General features: G+C 46.8%; 1 protein-coding gene across 1 annotated transcript in view; it reads left to right on the plus strand.

The window, feature by feature from the left end:
* Positions 1–18,280, plus strand: part of dscaml1 (Down syndrome cell adhesion molecule like 1) — a 92,087-nt gene that overhangs the window by 47,303 nt on the left and 26,504 nt on the right. The window contains exons 4-9 of the mRNA XM_076036110.1: positions 6,466–6,612; positions 7,230–7,508; positions 9,846–10,121; positions 10,935–11,234; positions 14,789–14,931; positions 15,723–15,852. Of these exons, the coding sequence (XP_075892225.1) occupies positions 6,466–6,612; positions 7,230–7,508; positions 9,846–10,121; positions 10,935–11,234; positions 14,789–14,931; positions 15,723–15,852 (1,275 nt within the window). The remainder of the gene's footprint in view (positions 1–6,465; positions 6,613–7,229; positions 7,509–9,845; positions 10,122–10,934; positions 11,235–14,788; positions 14,932–15,722; positions 15,853–18,280) is intronic.

The following is an 18,280-nucleotide window of genomic DNA, read 5'->3' on the forward strand; positions in this document are numbered from 1 at the left end:
AAGTAACTATTACGGACTGCTTTAAATGTGAATGGAGGGGGCGAGCGATGCAGGCTTTGTTCACTTCACACTGGAGAGGGAGAGAGAGAGAGAGAGAGAGAGGCTGAAGAGAAAGAAGCTTACTGCGAGGTGTAGATTTCCTTTTGTCAAACACATGTCAATTCTTCACACCCAACAGAGGAGCGCAGGATAGGAAAATTATAGCCGGGGAGAGAGGAGGGCGGGCTGGGGAGTGGGGGGGGGGGGGGGAGGGGGGGAGGAGGAGTATTGATTTGACACCCGGGGAATCACACCGCGGCTCTGTTCATTTCCATTCATCTGGCCTTGTAATGGGGGTGTTAATATGGCAGGCTGGGTGAGGGGGAGGGGGGAGGGCAGGTCGGGGGTGGGGGGGGGGGATTTAGTGGGATGAGAACATTTTATTAGAATCCAATCGTTATTATCCTTCACCCCTGCACCCCCCACAAGCCCTCCATCTCCCCCCTCTCCCGTTCCTCCTCCGCAGGCATGTGCGCACCGGTGCACATGCCTGTGTGCGTGCGTGCTTGCGACGCACACACGCACGCGCACAGAAACAGGTACGCACGCAGGGATGTGATTGACGGCGGGGCGAGGGTGTTAATTACTCGCTGGACCCTAAATAGACACGGGGGCTCATTTTGTATGACTCGTGCGCGACGGACGGACGGGCGGGCGGGCGGGCAGGCGGGCGGGTGGGGGAGGGAGCTCGGACGCGGCGTGAGCCGCTCAAATGAAATGGCTTTTAGCGGAGCCTTCTAGTGCCTCCTTGAAATCAGCCATAATGGGCCCCTGGTAATTAGCGAATAAATTAGGCAGGGAAAAAGGAATGTTGGAGGGAGGAGTCAGGACGCGCTTCCCCCTCGCTTCCTCTTTACCTGTTCACTGTTTCACGCGCTCATATGAAATTGTAAGACGTACACATTTTGTTACGATCTTTGACCGAAATAAACAAATGACAAAGCAAAATGAGTGACAAAAATGATTCAACAAGCGAAAGCCGGTAATAAAGCTTTACTTGATTTTCCTGAAGCTAATAATTATCGGCGTATCATTTATTGTTGACGCTATTAAGTTCATTTTTAACCTTCACCGTCTTCACCGTCATTCCGAAAGAGGTAAAACCAGTGGAGATAACATTATTGAGAAAACTGAGGGAAAAAAAAACTATAACAAAAGATAATCTAAGATACTAGATTGTAATATATGTATTTTCTATCAATCACAGTGCAACTATTTGAACCGCAATACCACACAGAGAAGCTTCAGGGCCAAAGAAGACCTCAGGGCAATGAGTAATATTTGGTGGCATTCAATAACATGAAAGCATTTTGCAAACAAAGTGACCTGTATGTATGTAATGCATAGCATTATGTGCATGACGCCATGCATTTATCAGGCATCTCATTGTGAGCATATATAAGATTTAAATGACTTGATGTGAGTGCGGCTGAACCAAGCTGGACTGGGCTGGACCGAACTGGACCGAGGCTTTTAAAAAGGATTGCGCTTGCCCACATTTTTCAGAATTTTACGTTCCTAGTGGAGCTGTCCGTGGTGCTGTAGTGTTGCAGACAAACTGCAGTTCCACCCTCTGTTCTACAGGTTCTTAAGCGCAGACAACCTTCAGCCATGCACACAGCTGTGATTAGTCATCGTGTTTGTTATCTCCCGCTGAATTGAAGGTGCGTTTGCATTATGTTTAAAACAACAACAACAACAAAATACAACAGTTTGTTGTATTACCCTCTGAAGCCTGTGAACATCCACACATACATACTTGGCCACCTTCCGATTCAGATTCAGAACTCAATTTCCGTGAATGTGACGGTAGGAGCGAGGCGGCCGTTAAGACTAGAGGTGGAAACTGGATGGATGGGGAAGCAGGAAGCAGGAGGAGTGTCACTGTATGTAGGAGAGCTTGGCTTTCTGCACATTGCCCTGGCTCCCTGTCGTGAGGAAGCACTGCACACACACTGAGTGCACTCTGCAAACATGGATATGTGAGACAGTGGGAGGAAGACAGCGTTGCTCCGACACACATTAAGAGTCTTGCGTGTTTTTTTTCTTCCTTTTTCTCGGCGCGTTGGCTTGTGGCATACCATGAATTGTTGTCGAGGGAGTCTCGTAAACGGTCATTTCAGTCATCAACGCGTCTCTTCGGCAACAAAAACGATACATTGATAGAAATATTGAGAGACTTGATGCACAGAGGGATGCTGTGCGCCGTTCCCTCCGTCTTTAGCCACGTTAGCCAGTCGGTTGCGCGGCCACTGAGATGTTTTCCGCCTCCCTTCTGATCCCCGTTTCAATCCTTCCGATCCCCCCCGCCCCCCTCTCCTTTTTTTTGTGCAAAATTCTACCTCTAATGAAGGGCACTCAACTGCGCGCCACGTGCGCGCAGGAAATGCATACTTGCACACGTCGCCGTGTGTGCCGGCGCAGCGCCCCCTACCCAGCTGCTGTCACGTGAGCGCGCGGGCCCTAGCAACAGCGAGCGAAAGAGCGAACAGGAAGCGGAGATCCTGTTGAGAGCCGGGGAGAGAGGAATGGGTAAAGAGACGGGGGGAGGGGAGGGGAGCGGGCATTAATAAGTGATGAGTCCAACAGTGTGAACTGCTGTTAGTTAGCATTGCTGCAGCGCCGCCTTCATTTGCATGGCAGCCCGCAGAACAAACCCCCTCGACTTACGCCATTTCCTCCCTCGCTCTGTTTCCTCCCCGTTATCACTTTCTTTCCCATTTTCACTCCGTCTTTCATCTATTTCCGTCTCCCCGTGGCCCTTGCCAGCGTGTCAACATATCTATATTTTATCTCTTTTACCTTTTTATTTTTGTTTTATTTATTTTTTTTGCATGTTATTACCCATGCCCTGTTCTTCTTTAAAGCCCCTGCGCACTGGTGATTGTATTCCTCATGTTTTTTTTTCTCCATTGTTTTGTTTTGCTTTTTACCTCAATCGTGATCTCCTGCGATTCCGTTCCCTCTTTGTTTGATGCTAATTTGTTAAACGCGGCTACCGCACACCCTGCTGGGATATATTTAGCTGCGCCTCGTCTTCCACTTCGGTCTTTTGCCTCCTCTCCCAACTCGCCTCCCTGGTCGCCCCTGCACTCCGCCACTCCTTTTTCTCAGTGTTTGTGCGCCTCTGTTTTTATATTGTTTTTTCATCTCCCTTCCTGTCTCTCCGTCTCGTTATTTGCATGTTTTTGTCTGTCTGTGGGATTTCTGGAGTACAAGCGTGCACGCATACACACACAGATACAGCAGCAAAGCAGCAGCAGCAGCAGCTTCAATGCACTTGGCTTGACTCGCCGCCTCGGGCTAATCAGCTGAACTGATTCTATTACTTACAGACCTCCTGAAAGGGAAGGGAAGAGCAGCACAAACTTGAATTGGGGTATATATATATATATATATGAAAAAGAAGCATGGATACAAAGGGGGTGTAGAGGGCAAAGGGGAGAGGAGGATAGATGTCATGCAGGAAAAAAAAAATGATGTTGAAGAAGCCTTGGGGATAAAAGCTTGGGAAATCTCCCCACCTCCCTTGGGTGAGGGAAAGACCTTAAAAAAAAAAAATCTCATCCTGCCTCCCACAGCAAAAAAAAATAAATAAATAAATAAAAAGGCAGACACGGAAGCGTATGCACTCACCACCAACAAAAACAAACTCCTGGAGGTGTCGGCAGACTAGACGAAAATTGATCTCCTCTCCCACGAGGAGAGGGTTACAAGGGGGAAAAGGAGGGAGGGAGGAAGCCGAGGAAGATCTAGCGGGATTGTATTTTATTCTTCTCTCTCTCTCTCTCTCTCTCTTTTTCAAACCCATGTGTGGCTCGCAGGCCTGCAGGCCCCTCATCCCTCTCACTCTCGCTCGCTCCCCTGTCACTCCCAAAGGCATGTTTCTCTTTATCTCCCGCTCCCCCTCTCCATCAATCTCCATCTGCCCCCCCCCACCCCCCCACCCTTCCTCCCTTCCTCTCCTCTGACGGCTCCCTCCGCCGCTGCCTGCGCCCTCTCCGCTGCTGTAGGTGTGTCACATCCTCGTGGGCAGCAAGCAGCAGCAAGCAGCGGCTAGAAAATGTAGCTGTTTGGCGGTAAACAAGAGCGCGGTTAATAGCGGGGGGCTAAATTCAGAACCGTGGAGAGAAAACCAAAAAATTGGGGTCACTCTTCAGCAACTCCTTCTTTCTGTAATGTCATAAATGTGCATTCATTATTTTGCAATGCATAGGTTAGGGCACAGCAAAGCAAATATGTCTATAGAAGATTGAACTGTGGCATTCTGCACCGCAAAGTTCCCACAACTGTGTTTATTTTGCAGAATCAAGACATACCTTTAATGACTTGCCGACGTATGGGGCGCAAATTGAAAGCTGACATTTGAAAAAAAAAAAACAATCTAACGTGGCGGCGGCTCTCGCGCCACCAAGCTCTCCTTCCTCTCACTTCTCAGCCTCCTTTGAACGTCTCCGCTGGGGGGGCCTCGTCGCCCATCCTCTAATGTCTCCCTCTCCGCAGGCGTGTTGTGACAGGATGGAGCAGCGTGTTATGCAGGGTTCTACTCGCCAAGTGCGCATTATCCTGTAAGGCTTAATACCCCGGTTGAAACAAGAGGGTGCGCTGGCAAATTACAGCGTGCGATGCTAGGCACGCCACGCAGTGACGTTGCACACTTACATCATTTGAGGTTTTTCAGTTAAAAAAAATGCCCTGTTATATGGGCATAAAATGACTGCAATATAGAAATTGTGTTAACTTTGTATTTTCGTATATATTTTTTTAATCCACTAATCATCATAATGAAGATCAGCGATTGTTTTTAGTGACTATTTTGTGTCTTTTAGCATCGTGGCAGTTCAAATAGATTTTCAGAATGCTTGACTGTTGAATGTTCATTTAGATGTTATTCATACACACATGAAAGGCCCACACCGGCGGTGATGTGTGACATGAAGGCTGCCGACTTCTTTGTTTAAAGCAATCTCCCCAAGGTGGCGCTATAAAATGAATAAAACGCATCGATTGCCATGTTTTATATTGTGGCTTCACACAGACACACACACACACACACACACACTTGTCTCTCCAGACTCTCTACACACACTGACACACTGTCACGCACACAGCTAAACCAGACCCACACATTCACTTCCATGTTAAACCATAATTTACAGACGTGACAAATGCTGCGTCACGTTTTGTCAAACAGTAAACAACACAACAGTCTTGTTACTCAGCACATGGAATTCCTCACGCTTGTACGGCTTCCATGGAAAAAAAAAAATGTTTTAAAATGGAGTCCACAACAAGTGCGCGTTTGCATTTCAGCCGCGTCCACCCGGCGTTCCGACACACCTGTGTTTTTCCTCGGGATGCTCTCGTCTCCCTCCCGGAGACAATGGAACATCGTGTAGAGCAACAAGCCGGCGTGTTTACGCACACGCTCCCACGAGCACATGCGCGCGCTGAGGCCACGTCCGCGTTACCAAACAATCTGAAATATACGACAAAAGTCTGGAGTGCACGCCGTCTAAAATAAGCCTTTGGGGGGGAAACGGAATACAAAAAGATTCAGAGAGGCGGAAAGAATCAAACATTGAAATACACTCTCCTCCTCTTCTCTTTCTTCCCCTCTAATCCCCTTCTCTCTCTCTCTCTCACACACACACACACACACACACACATGCACAACTGCACTCGCGCGCACACTGTCTCTATTGACATGAAGATAAATCAGAGGAGGACCAAGCAGCCACTGATGTGAAATGAAAATGACTCTAATCTGCTGTTACCATAACACACAGAGACACATCAATTATTAACACCTACAATAACTCTCCGCTCTCTTCTCTCTTTCTCCTCATCTGTCTCCCTCTATTGTGTGTAGCCGGCCTAGATGGATGGGACAGGGTATGTTAAAAGCTCCCATGTGAGCGCATAAGTGCCGGGGTTGGACATGTGAAGACGTATTCCTTTTCCTCTCTGCTTCTCGCTCTCTCGCTCTCTCTCTCGCTCTCTTCTCTTTTGAAAAACGGTGATTTCTCTGGAAAATGAACTCGGGGGTCTGTCAACAGTCTGCCAGAGGCCCGGCCGACTGTACAGAACTAGGGGAAAGCAGCACGAGTCTTTGGCTGCACGTTGGTTTTTGCGCCACTGCAGCTTTTCACTGCATGGTTGACGTTTGTGTTCAGCGGTTGCATTGCAATTTATGATTTAAAAATGCACAATAAGTATGCGTTTGTATGGTTAAGTGGGTAAATAACAAAAGTGTAAGATTTACCAAAGAGTGGCAGCAACCTCGCCCTCAGCATCCACCAGGTTTTTTGGTTGCCCGTGACTTCAGCTTGATGACACGTTGCCCTACTTTGATTTCAAGATTCGAGAGGGGTCGACTAATGAATCCCTCTCCCCTCTCTCCTCCTCTTTGCCGTTCCTCCGCAGGTAACCGCTTCTTCCTGACATCGTTTGGAGCGCTGTACATCTCCGAAGTGCAGAAGGAAGACGCTCTGTCCACCTACCGCTGCATCACAAAGCACAAGTACAGTGGAGAGACTCGCCAGAGCAATGGAGCCAGGCTCTCTGTTATGGGTAGGTATCAGGAGGCTCAGGGTCTTTTTTTTCATACCGACCGATCACCGATTTCACCAAGGATCTGCCCATACCAATCAGGATGGATGGATTATTTACTGCGCGTTTCTGTTTAAAATACTGACTTCAACAGTCAAATTTGTAATTGTTAACAACATGAGCAGAATTTTTCCTATCGTATTTTCTCAGTAACATAGCAGCATTCAGAAAGTCATTGTCCAGTGTGAGTGCTGTTAATTTAGCTTGGGCTCACAACTGCTGCATAGCGATACTGGACATCGTCTCAGCGGCCTCAAGTATCTTGAAACAACCTTAGGGGAACAAGGAGAAGCTGAAATATGGAGAAAAGGATAGAGAGTACGTCCAGCTTCTTGGCCTCCAATCGGACCTTTAGGTCGACCGTTACATTTGAACCAAAGTGCAGGTTAAAGTCTTGGACAGATCGTGGCCGAGCTACGACTTATTACCATTTAGTTGGCAGACCACCAACAAATTCAACTTGTCCAGTGATTGAAAAAAATAAATAAATCTGTTCACACACAGGCTCACACATTTAGAATTTCACAGTGATGGAAAGTATTAGCAAATAACATATTTGCCGTGCGCCTTCCCCACAGACCCTACGGAGTCCACGCCGTCAGTGCTGGACAACTTCCAGTCCGGCGAGGTGCAGGTGGGACACAGCGTGGAGCTGCCCTGCGTCGCATCCGGGTACCCAAACCCCACCATCAGGTGGCTGAAGGACGGCCGGCCGCTGCCGTCGGACTCCCGCTGGACACGGCGCATCTCCGGCCTCACCGTCTCCGACCTGCGGCTGGAAGACAGCGGCAACTACATCTGCGAGGTCACCAACAGCTTCGGATCCAAAGAGGTGGCCGGTCACCTCAACGTCATAGGTGGGTCCCGTCCGTCGCTCCCGCGTCTCCGAGAAGAACCGAAGTGACAGCCGGCGAGGGGGCGGCGGAGCGAGACGGACGGAGGCAGTGAATGTGAAGTCAGGGCGGGAGGAGCGCAGACGGACGCTACTGTTCAAAAGTTCCGGGTCGCTGACTTGTTTCTGCATTGATCTGTGTTATAACCTGTTTTATGAAACAATGAATGCTCTGCCGTCATTATGAGGGGATGGAAATCAGTCAAGACGTGCTTAACAAGTGTGGGAACATTTTAGCATTGAATGAAAACCCTTTCCAAAGTCTAATCAAAAGTGATAGAATTCAAAGTGTGCAAAGTTCTGTGTGAACACACTAAAAGTCGTCCGTTGAAGAGCCTAAAATATAAACAGCAGGATGATTTGTTTGCTCTTTTATGGTTTAGCACTGTGATTATAATACAATGCTTTGTTTTTTGAAATGTCTACATTTTCTATACATGGCCACATATCGCACACTTGATTAGCGCTGCAACGATTCCTCGAGTAATTCAAGTTACTCGACTGCAAAAAATAATCGAGGAATTTCATCTGCCTCAAGGCGTTGTTTAATTGAATTTAAAGCTCACATTTAAATTTCAATATTTTCCAGTGTGACTGATGTTAATGGCCGTGTTCTTTAATTAAGCAAACGTATGTTTTATCCGATTACTCGATGAATCTATGGAATATTTGATAGAATAACCGATGACCAAAATAATCGATAGCTGCAGCCCCACACTTGATAGTCATTCAATCAGACACTCAAGGCAACAACTGTCAAAGCCATCCCATAGTGTCTTCAGACTGACTTCCTTGCACTAGTAATGTTCTTAGAGCAATCCAGTAGATTGTTTCACGAAGCTGCTTATAATGGAGTTCAATGCAGAAACGAGTCGGTGACCCCAAACTTTCCGACAGCGGTGTAATTTAAAGCTCAGCTGACTTCAGTCGGGGCCCCCTGTTCCTTCCCCGGCTCCTCCGCCTCAGCCAGCTGGAGCGAGCAGCGGTCGTAAAGCAAGAGACGCACCAAAATCCATAACGTAAAAGTGAGTGTGAATAAGGGGGCAGCAGCGGACAGGGTGGATGGCCCACTTGTTGGGAGAATAAAGAGGGGAGTACGACGGTAGATTTAAGTGCGGTGAAGTTGGTGGGCGCCGGGCAGATTTGGCCACAGGCCACATCAGCGCACTGCCCACAAACCAACTATGACAGGACGGAGGAGGAGGCGGCGGACACACACACACACACACACACACACACACACACACACACATGCGCACATGCACACGCTAGCACGCTCGGACACTTCTTCTTGGCTGCGAAGGAAAGTCTTGCACGTGCGCACGGCGTGCACAGCGATTCTCTCACACTCGCACTTGCACACACACACACACACACGTTCGGCAGCCTCCAGCACTTAACACCAGCTGCCTCATTGCTCGCTGACATTTTCTCCCCTTTTCGTATTTCTGTCTCAGCTTCCCTCGTCGCCCGGCGCAGGCGTTCGCGCACAAGCGGCCCGCCGAAGTCGCCGAAGACAACAAATACGCAATCACTCCCTCCGCAAGGGACAAATTTGCCCGTAATATTTCATTGGCAATATAGCAGCGTCATCTTCCAGTGATCTACAGTGGACGACACCAGTGGTTCCCAAACTTTGCCAGACACGGCCCCCCCAAAAACAGCATTAGCATCTGGCTGGGGAACCCCATTGGAAAACAGCAGACAGGGATACAATTATGTCACGAAACATCAACTTTTAGAATGTTTTTTCTTACTTTTATTTGCTATTGAATAATTGTTACATTTGTTGAATAAGAATACTGTCAACTAACATTTTTCTCTATGGCTAACTGGTTAACATATGCTGCCCTATATTTTCTTACTTTAGTTTGCCAATTCTATGTTTTTTTTGCAGCAGTGTCTCTTTCACAGCTGGGCCGTCTGGCTGTTCCTTCGATTGTTTTGTCACAAACCCGTCCATTATGCACTGCACAGGCTAGCTAGAGGAGCAAATCGCCTTAGTCAATGGTGAAAACCAACACGTCACACATATGCGGCCCGTTCGGCTTTTTAATCTGGCCCGCTGAATTTAAAGAAATGATATCAATAGTGAGTAACTCATAAAATTGCTGTATTTCATCCATTTTTTTCAGTGTTTTAAGAGTCATTTCAATAAAGAGCTAAACACTGTGGGGCTTCAAAGACACTGATTTTGTTGTAATGCATTGTTCCCAACCAATTGTGGCCTCACCAGTCAAAAAGTTTGGCCACCCCTGGTTTCACCTCTTTTTTTTAAATTTATTTTTGAATTGTTTTCCAGAGCCACTGCGAGTCACCTTGTCTCCCAAGAACCTCAAAACGGGGATCAGCAGCACCGTCATCCTGTCCTGCGCCGTCCAGGGTTCCCCCCACTTCACGGTGTCCTGGTACCGCAACACCGAACCCGTCCTGCCCGACCAGCACTTTTCAATCCAGGGGGCTCACAATGAGACCCTCTTTATATCCGCTGCACAAAAAAGACACTCTGGGGCTTACCAGTGCTTTGCCACGCGCAAGGTCCAGACTGCGCAGGACTTCTCCATCATACTGCTGGAAGGTGAGGATGGGGTCACGGAACTGGACCGCCTCGTGTATCACTCTCTACCAGTGTTGTTGGGATTACTCCATAAAAGTAATCCAACTACTGGGTACTGATTACTCCTTTAAAAAAGTAATCTAATTACTTCTTGAACTACTTTGTTTCATAAGTAATCAATTACTAATTACTTTACTTAAAAAAAAGATAAAGTAAAAGTTGAGAACTTGAGTTTCCTGCACATAACGCACAATGAGCCACAAGATTCTTTGATTTAGACGAGATGAACTCAAATAATGTTTGTATTTCCAGCTATCAAACGCAATCACTGTTTTTGCTTTTGCCGCCGCCATGCTTGTTCTGGTGCGTCGTCGCATATCGATGACGTTGCATGCAACGGCTGCATCATCAACCTACGACATTGTGGTTTTCCATTGTTTCTCTAAATTTGCGACATTTTGTGGATAGTGAGACATTTCTATCTTGCAAAATATTTCTGAAAAGTAATCGTTACTCGATAAAGTAATTATAATATAATTACCAGTTTTGCCACAGTAATCCATGACATGACTCTGTTACTAAAAGAAAGTATTTCAATTACAGTAGTGGGTTACTTAGTAATTTTTCAGACATGTAGTCGTTGATTGATAAAGTAATAATATAATGTAATTACATTGAATTTATTGTAATTATAATATAATTACCAGTTTTGCCACAGTAATCCCGTTACATTACTACTAAAAAAGCAGTTTTATTACAATAGTGGATTACTTAGTAATAGATTACTTGCCAACGCTGCTCTCCCCATACCTGAGCGCTGTTGTCCCTGAACAGACGGCACCCCTCGCATCGTGGCCTCCTTCAGCGAGAGGGTGGTCATCCCCGGCGAGCCCTTCTCCCTCATGTGCGCCGCCAAGGGAGCGCCGCCCCCCACCATCACCTGGACGCTGGACGACGAGCCGGTGGTGCGGGACCTGTCGCGCGTGCGCGCCAGCCAGTACACGCTCTCCGACGGCAGCACCGTGAGCCACGTCAACGTCAGCAGCCCGCAGATCCGGGACGGAGGAGTGTATCGGTGCGCCGCACGCAACTCGGCCGGTAGCGCCGAGTACCAAGCGCGCATAAACGTAAGAGGTGCCTGTCTACTTTTCAATATCAGCCATACAGAGGCTTATCACAGCCTGAACCCCCTCCCCCTACCCCTCCCCCTCCCCCCTTCCCGACTCTACTTTACCGTCTGTGTTTTACTTTCCTTGTTTTCAACATTTTGTTTTTCCCTCATTTATTTATTTGTCTTCTTTTTGAAACATTATCTTTGTATTCTTTTCATCCAGCAGCTTGTATTCTGTGAATACACCTCCAAAATGTCCAAGCACACATACGCTAGTGTTCAAATGTTTGGGGTCACTGACTCGTTTCTGTATTGTACTCCATTATAACCAGCTTCATGAAATAATCTAGTGTAATGCTCTAACAACATGACTAGTGCAGGATGTGCTGAACACATTATATACATAATGTGATTTTAGAGATTGAATATCAAGCGTGCGCTATGCGGCCATCTTTGCAGAAGTTGAATGCTTGCAATTAGGCTTTACGCCGATCATATCGATCACATTTCAAAAAATTGACATTTTTTGAAATGTTCGTGATCGGGCGTCATGTCATAAATCACCGATCCGATCAATGACGTCATGGTCGTGTTGGAACTTTTTTAATCTGTCTCATTTACTCCAAAGTAGTTTCACAGCATCGACATGTTTATTTGTTTGTATCCGAGAGCTAATGATTCATGATTCAAAAAACGTCATTTTCGTCTGCGTGCCTCTTCCTGTTTTAGTACTGTCGCTGTGTGACGGACAATAAAGTTTCTTTGAATCTTCACGACAGCAACATCCATGGGCGACACAAACAAACATGTCAGAGGTGTGGAAGTTTTTCAAAGTGAGAGAAACAGACATAGCACAAGCTATCTGCAATATATGCAAAGCTACCGTACCTCGCGGGGGGGAACATCGGCAAAAAATTTCAACACAACAAATTTAATCAGGCACTAGGAAAAGATACACACGGAGGAGCATGTCGAGTTCAAGAAACGCAGCGCGGAGAAAGAAAAACCTCAAAAGCAAACTGCGAAACGGATGCTATAGCAAACAACTTTATTGATACTCAGGAAACAGCACATAAGTATATAAGTACATAAACAAGTAATTTAAATATTGCTCCTCACGTGATCGGTTATCGTTGATCAGTTATCGTTGATCGGTTATCGTTGGATCGGTTATCGGTTTATTTAAAGTCACTGATCGGCACAAAAATCGTGATCGTGTAAAGCCTACTTGCAATTCATGCAGTTGCTAAAAAGTCTTTTTATTCTAATCGCACTTGGTTGTGTGCTAAACCACGAGAGTAAGAGAGACTCTTTTAAACACCCTACTTTTAGTGTGTTCAGACAGGATTTATTATGATATATTAGTTAGACATTGAAAATGGTTTTCATTCGGCACTAAAATGTGCTGTCAAACACAGCTTGACTGATTTTCTTGCCCTCATATTGATGGCAGAGCATTAAGATTATTATTTCATGAAACTGGTTATAATGGAGTGCAATGCCGAAATGAGTCAGTGACCTCAAACTTTTGAACGACATTGTATGTAAAATAATTACACCTACTCATTGACCTACTACAGAGCATAGACTGGTTTGTCAGAGAAGTCAATATGAGCTGCCCTAAAGAATTGCCAAGTCCCAAAAATAATTCAACACATATTTGCAATAAATGATACACAAGATTTATCGCTGAACCACACCGGTGCCAGCATTCAGCCTCAGACCGGGGAGAAGAAGAAAAAAAAGTCACTTTTGACAATTTAAGTGGCCAAGTGGACGCGGAAAGACGACAGATCCAAAGACTCAAACGCTGCCAAGTTGGCAAGAGCGGATATTGAGGATATCATAAACATATTTAGAGACACTGTGGCTGAAGAAGGAGGGAAAGAAATGTGTGGCGAAGGAGCAGATGGCGAGAGTCGAGGGAAAATAGAGAATAAACGTAGGGAGGGAACCACAAGGAGTGCCAGTGTCTGTTGGCGGCGGGGGGGTGACGGTGAATTGGAGTGACAGGATTGGTGATGTCACTGTCATCTGAGACAGGGGGTGAGGGGGCGGGGGGGGTTGGGAGGGGGTGAGTGACACCGATGGACAGGGCTCTCTCTCTCTCTCTCTCTCTCTCTCTCTCTCTCTCTCCCCCTCTTTGTTTCTTGCTCTCTGCCTCAGTGTCGTGGTGACAAGCAGAAGAACACTGGATCACTGGAGGGAGAATAAAACCAATGCCAGGGAATTTCAGACCCGGTGACACGGCCAATAAAGAAATGCACGTGTGATGCGTGCACGCACACACACACTAGCATGCACCAAATCCAGATGTGTATAAGGGCCCCGACTTGCCCCAGTGTGCAACAATGCCTTTGATCAGAGACAGCTGGGATGTGTGTGCTCTCTCTGCAACCCCTGCAACCCCTTATTTCTGTGCAGGAGAAGCGGATAGTGAGAATGAATGAATGGAAGAAAAAGCACAAAAACACCACTTGGCTGAAATTTGAACCTCTCAACTGATCCCCGTTCAGCGAGGGGCCACGGCAGTGACACCAAGCCGCGCACACACACACACACACACACATGCACAAGCTCACCTACTGTAAACGTATCAGTGTGCGGCGCTCCTCGCGTGCGCGCCCGCCCGCCCGCCTGTGCAGCGGCGCCACTGAATAATACATCTTTCACTTGTCAGAACTTCAAAGCTCAGCACACGCTGAGAAAAGGGGGAGGCAGCGACAGAGGGAGGGAGCGGAGTGGCGCTGGGAGGGTGGGGGTGGGGGGGGGGAGGAGGAGGAAGAGGGGAGGGAAAAACAAAGACGCACGGCGAACAATGGCGAGAAGGTCAGAGCGGGAGTCGGCCGGTGATTAAATGATAGCTCCCAGTGTCTTCCAGTAATGGCTGACGTATTATGCGTCCGTCCAGCTGTCCGTCTGCCTGGTCTGTGTGTGTGTGCGTGCGTGTGTGTTTGGGAGGGTTGACGCGTCACCAAAATAATCCAAGGCAATCACGCTTCATTTATGTTGGGCGTGACCTTCACGGCGTCTCTCGTCTCAGATGATGCCTTCATTAGTAGCTGAAAAGGCAACAATGCACCTGTTACACTATGGAAATGGAATGTTAATTAAAAAAGTGTGTTGTGTACGTGAGCGTGCGCAGCGATAAAAGGACCCGGGCTGAAACTCCTCCATCGTGCTCCTCGTCGCCTCCATTGAGCCATTAGAATAAAGCACCTGCAAGGTAATAATAATGTGACATGAATGGCAAAGTGCACTTTCTTTAGGGTGAGCTACAATGTTGTTGACTTAAAAGGAAAACTTCCAAGAGCACACGATGGTTTTTCCTTTTAAAAGTTTTTTCTTTATTCCTTAATTATTAATTAGTTACTCCTATTCTCTATCCCTTTCTTTTCCAATCCAGCATTCTTTTTTCCCCCCCTGCTCTCTTCCTTCCCCTCTCCCAATCCCCTTCCTGTTGACCCCTCCCCTATTATTCTCAAAATTCCACGGCCTGCGTCCGACAACGTCGACTAATGATCCGTGTCTTCTCCCTGTCCTCTCTGTGCGTCCCCCTCTCCATCGGCCCAACCAGGTCCTCCCAGGATCCGGCCCATGAAGAACATCACTGCGGTGGCTGGAAGAAACACTTTCATAAACTGCCGGGTGATCGGCTACCCGTACTACTCCATCAACTGGTACAAAGAGGGACTCTTGCTTCCTGACAACCACCGCCAGGTCAGCTTCACTTTAGTAAAAAATAGTAAATTTCTCCATGGTAAAAATGTTTGGAGGGGGATCCAAACAGGGTTTGTTTTTCCTGACAGCTGTTTATCAAATATCAAAAATCAAACCCACAGTGCATCATCGTAAGAGCAGGAATATTTGTGAGAAAAGCTCTGTTAATTGTTCTTTCAAGTATTGAACGGAAGATGTTGGTGAGATAAACTCATGGTATTTTTATTTTCAACATTTCAACTGTCATACTTTGAGCACTTTCAAGTGTTCCTTCTTTAATTTTGGGCAGACCCTGTACTTGTGAGCATCATTTTAAAGCACAAGGCTCAGTGCGATCAGGATACTCCCCTTTATCTGAAGCATTAAAAGTGTTTCAGTGACCAGATTGCAACTGGATCCATTCTGAAAATTTGTTCCCTTCACTGCAGTCTGATCACACCACTTAATAACATGTATTAATAATCACTGTTGGCGATTGCCACAAAGTAAATATGGACACAATCAACAATTTAAGCAATGGATGCTATACTAAACCTTTAAACAGCCGATGCTGAGGAGAGAAGCTCATTCATGATGGTGAGGATGAGGCTTCACCATCATATCAGACTTGCCGAAGCTAGCAAACATATGTGGAGGTCAGGGGGAAGACAGAGCAATGCTACCTGTGTGTGATTTGTAAGAACAGTACTACTTCTTCAAAAGTAGTCGCACTTCACGTGCACAGTGCCATTTGTGTGCAGGGAGACGGACATTGCGTCACACCTGGCTGTGACAATGCTGTGTTTGTCCAGGTGGTGTTTGAGAACGGAACCCTGAAGCTGAGCGATGTTCAGAAGGGGATGGACGAGGGTGCCTATATCTGCAGCGTCCTCATCCAGCCGCAGCTCTTCATCAAGCAGACCGTCTTTGTCACTGTCAAAGGTCAGTCCCCACTGAATACACCCAAAAGTCAACGACTAAAATAGCAGGGCTCCTCACAGTTTTCAGTGACATATGAGTTATGTAAAGGACCCAAACTATTTTTTTAGCCTCTAGCCCCATGGTCTCATGGAGTAGTGACAGAAATCCAGCCCTATGACCCATTGTAGCACATTAAATATTTTTTTTAATTCAGTCCTGTAACCTTAATAAGAGATATAATAGCATGCTTTGTCATTGTTAGTTTCAAGTTTAGCTTCAGTCAGAGGTGACCAATTGCAGTTCTCCACCTGTCATGGCTTTTTTTGTTCAAGTGATGTCCATGTAAAAATGAAAAATCTCAAAATTATAGAAAATATCAATTTCCCTTTAATTTTCCTCTATCATTGGTCATGAGGAAGTGGATTGAATTTGTTAGTGCTTGTCATCAAATGCATGACAAAGTGTAAAGAATGACTTCAGCAGGTTACTGCGTGGAACCAAAACAAACGGTGACCAACTACCGTAACCAGAAGCGAGAAAACAGTCCATGGTGTTTTCATTATGATACTATTGTTTTTAGTAAGGTTCCTATTGAAATGACCATACATGGATTGTCATCCCATAAAGGTTTAAGAACACCTCATACCACTGATGGTCTTTATTTTAGCAGACTCAAAGGGCGACTCACTGTATTTTTCTTCTCCTCCATCAAGCTGATGCAGAGGCATCAAGTTGTGTCACTGGAAAACACCATTTAAAAAATTTCTCCTGCAGAAATCAGTAGTAAAAATTTAACATCAGCTGACCATTACATTGATGCAAGACCTCCACTGAGCCGTTGGCCTCTGGGTAGAAAGGGATCCATAATCCGTCTGAATGGAATCAAAACTACATCGTTGCAATTTGAAGAAAAACTTTTTTTTAAAGAAAAATATAAACGTTTGGTTGCCATAGCAATAGATTCAGAAGACTATCAGGGAAATATATCGCCACTCTTCACTTAAATTGAGCCCCTTGAATACCTTCATTTCAAGGGCTATTTCACCCTAACACTTCACCTTGCCCCTTTTCCCTGGACAAAGTCGGAACACCATGCACCCAAGTGGGGCGAGGAGAGGGATAAAATGGGATTGACTTGAAGTTATTTTTGATTTTCTCCGAAAGGGAAGGAGAGTACCGGATGCAAAATCAGATTTGAGGCTGCGTTTTATACAAGTCTGGGTTTGTTTAAGTGGGTCAACTGCGGTGGGAGAGCAAAAAAAAAAAAAAGATGAATGTGAAAGAGGCTGATTGTAGCAGCAGGATGTGAGTGGAGAGAGGCAGCGGAAAGAAGAAAGCTGTACGCGTGGCTTCTAATAGCCCCTGATTATGGGGTGGAGTGGCCTGGCGCGCTCTCTCAGCCACTCGGCAATTACATAGAGCCAGAGTGCTATTGTATAAGATTAATATGTGTGTGTGTGCGTGCGTATGGCATGTCGCCCCTGCGTGTCGTCGCTCTATTCTCCGATGCGACGGCACAACGTGTTTGTTTTCGGGGGAAGCAGCCGCGCGTCGCGCTCGCCTGTCCGCTTCCACGTGACGGCGGAGACGTCCGACTTGCGACTCGTGGGCGCAGGTATGCGCTCGCGCGTGTTTGTCATGTCCCTGATTTAATTAGATGAATTTTAACGAGGCCCAGATTAAAAATCCCCCTCCCCCCCAGATGTCTCGGCTGTAAAACCCTCCGCCATCACTCCTTCCTTCCTTCCTTCCTTCCTTCCTTGCTCCCTCCCCACTTCCAAAGCGCCGCCATCACCTCCGCCACTCACCATAGCAACAACTCTTCCTCCTCCTCCCCCTCGTGGACGGCGCTCTAATTAGAGCGACTATTATGGGCTGGCTTGGGTAGGGCCAGGGTGGGTGGGTGGCTGGCTGGCTGGCTGGCTGGGTGGGAGCCGAGGTGTTGGACCAGCGGGCCTCTCTGTGGGCATCGACACCCAACATCAGGTGTATCGCCACCTGTCCTTTCATGGCCAGACTGGTTCACATCTGTGCATCTCTCTGTCACCTTCTCAAATCTTTCTGCTCATCCAAACAACCTCAGTATTTCCATTTGTATCGTATTCTGTTATAGGTTGTTGTTCGATAGTTACCCACTTATTACATATGCATTTCGTTGACTGAAACAAAACGTGACCCCTGTCATGAATCCAAAACAAATGCGTCAGGAGGCTGTTAACAACACTTTTCCTTTTAAACATAAACACAAAGAACTACAAGGAAGAAGGAAGATGGATTTCTGCCCAAGGCTAAATCAAGCAAAGTAAAAGTAAAAAATTCCCAACAGTGTACTAGGCAGTATCGTTTATCGTTGGCAGTATATCACATCTAGGGTTGGGGGGTGGGGGGGGGGGGGGGGGGGGGGGGGGGGGCTACCTGTCTGTATGTGCTGCGGCAGCGAGAGCAAGAG

Source organism: Nelusetta ayraudi, unplaced genomic scaffold (assembly GCF_046127955.1).
Source record: "Nelusetta ayraudi isolate G7.1 ecotype Tasmania unplaced genomic scaffold, CSIRO-AGI_Nayr_v1 ptg000048l, whole genome shotgun sequence".
Taxonomy (NCBI): Eukaryota; Metazoa; Chordata; class Actinopteri; order Tetraodontiformes; family Monacanthidae; genus Nelusetta; species Nelusetta ayraudi.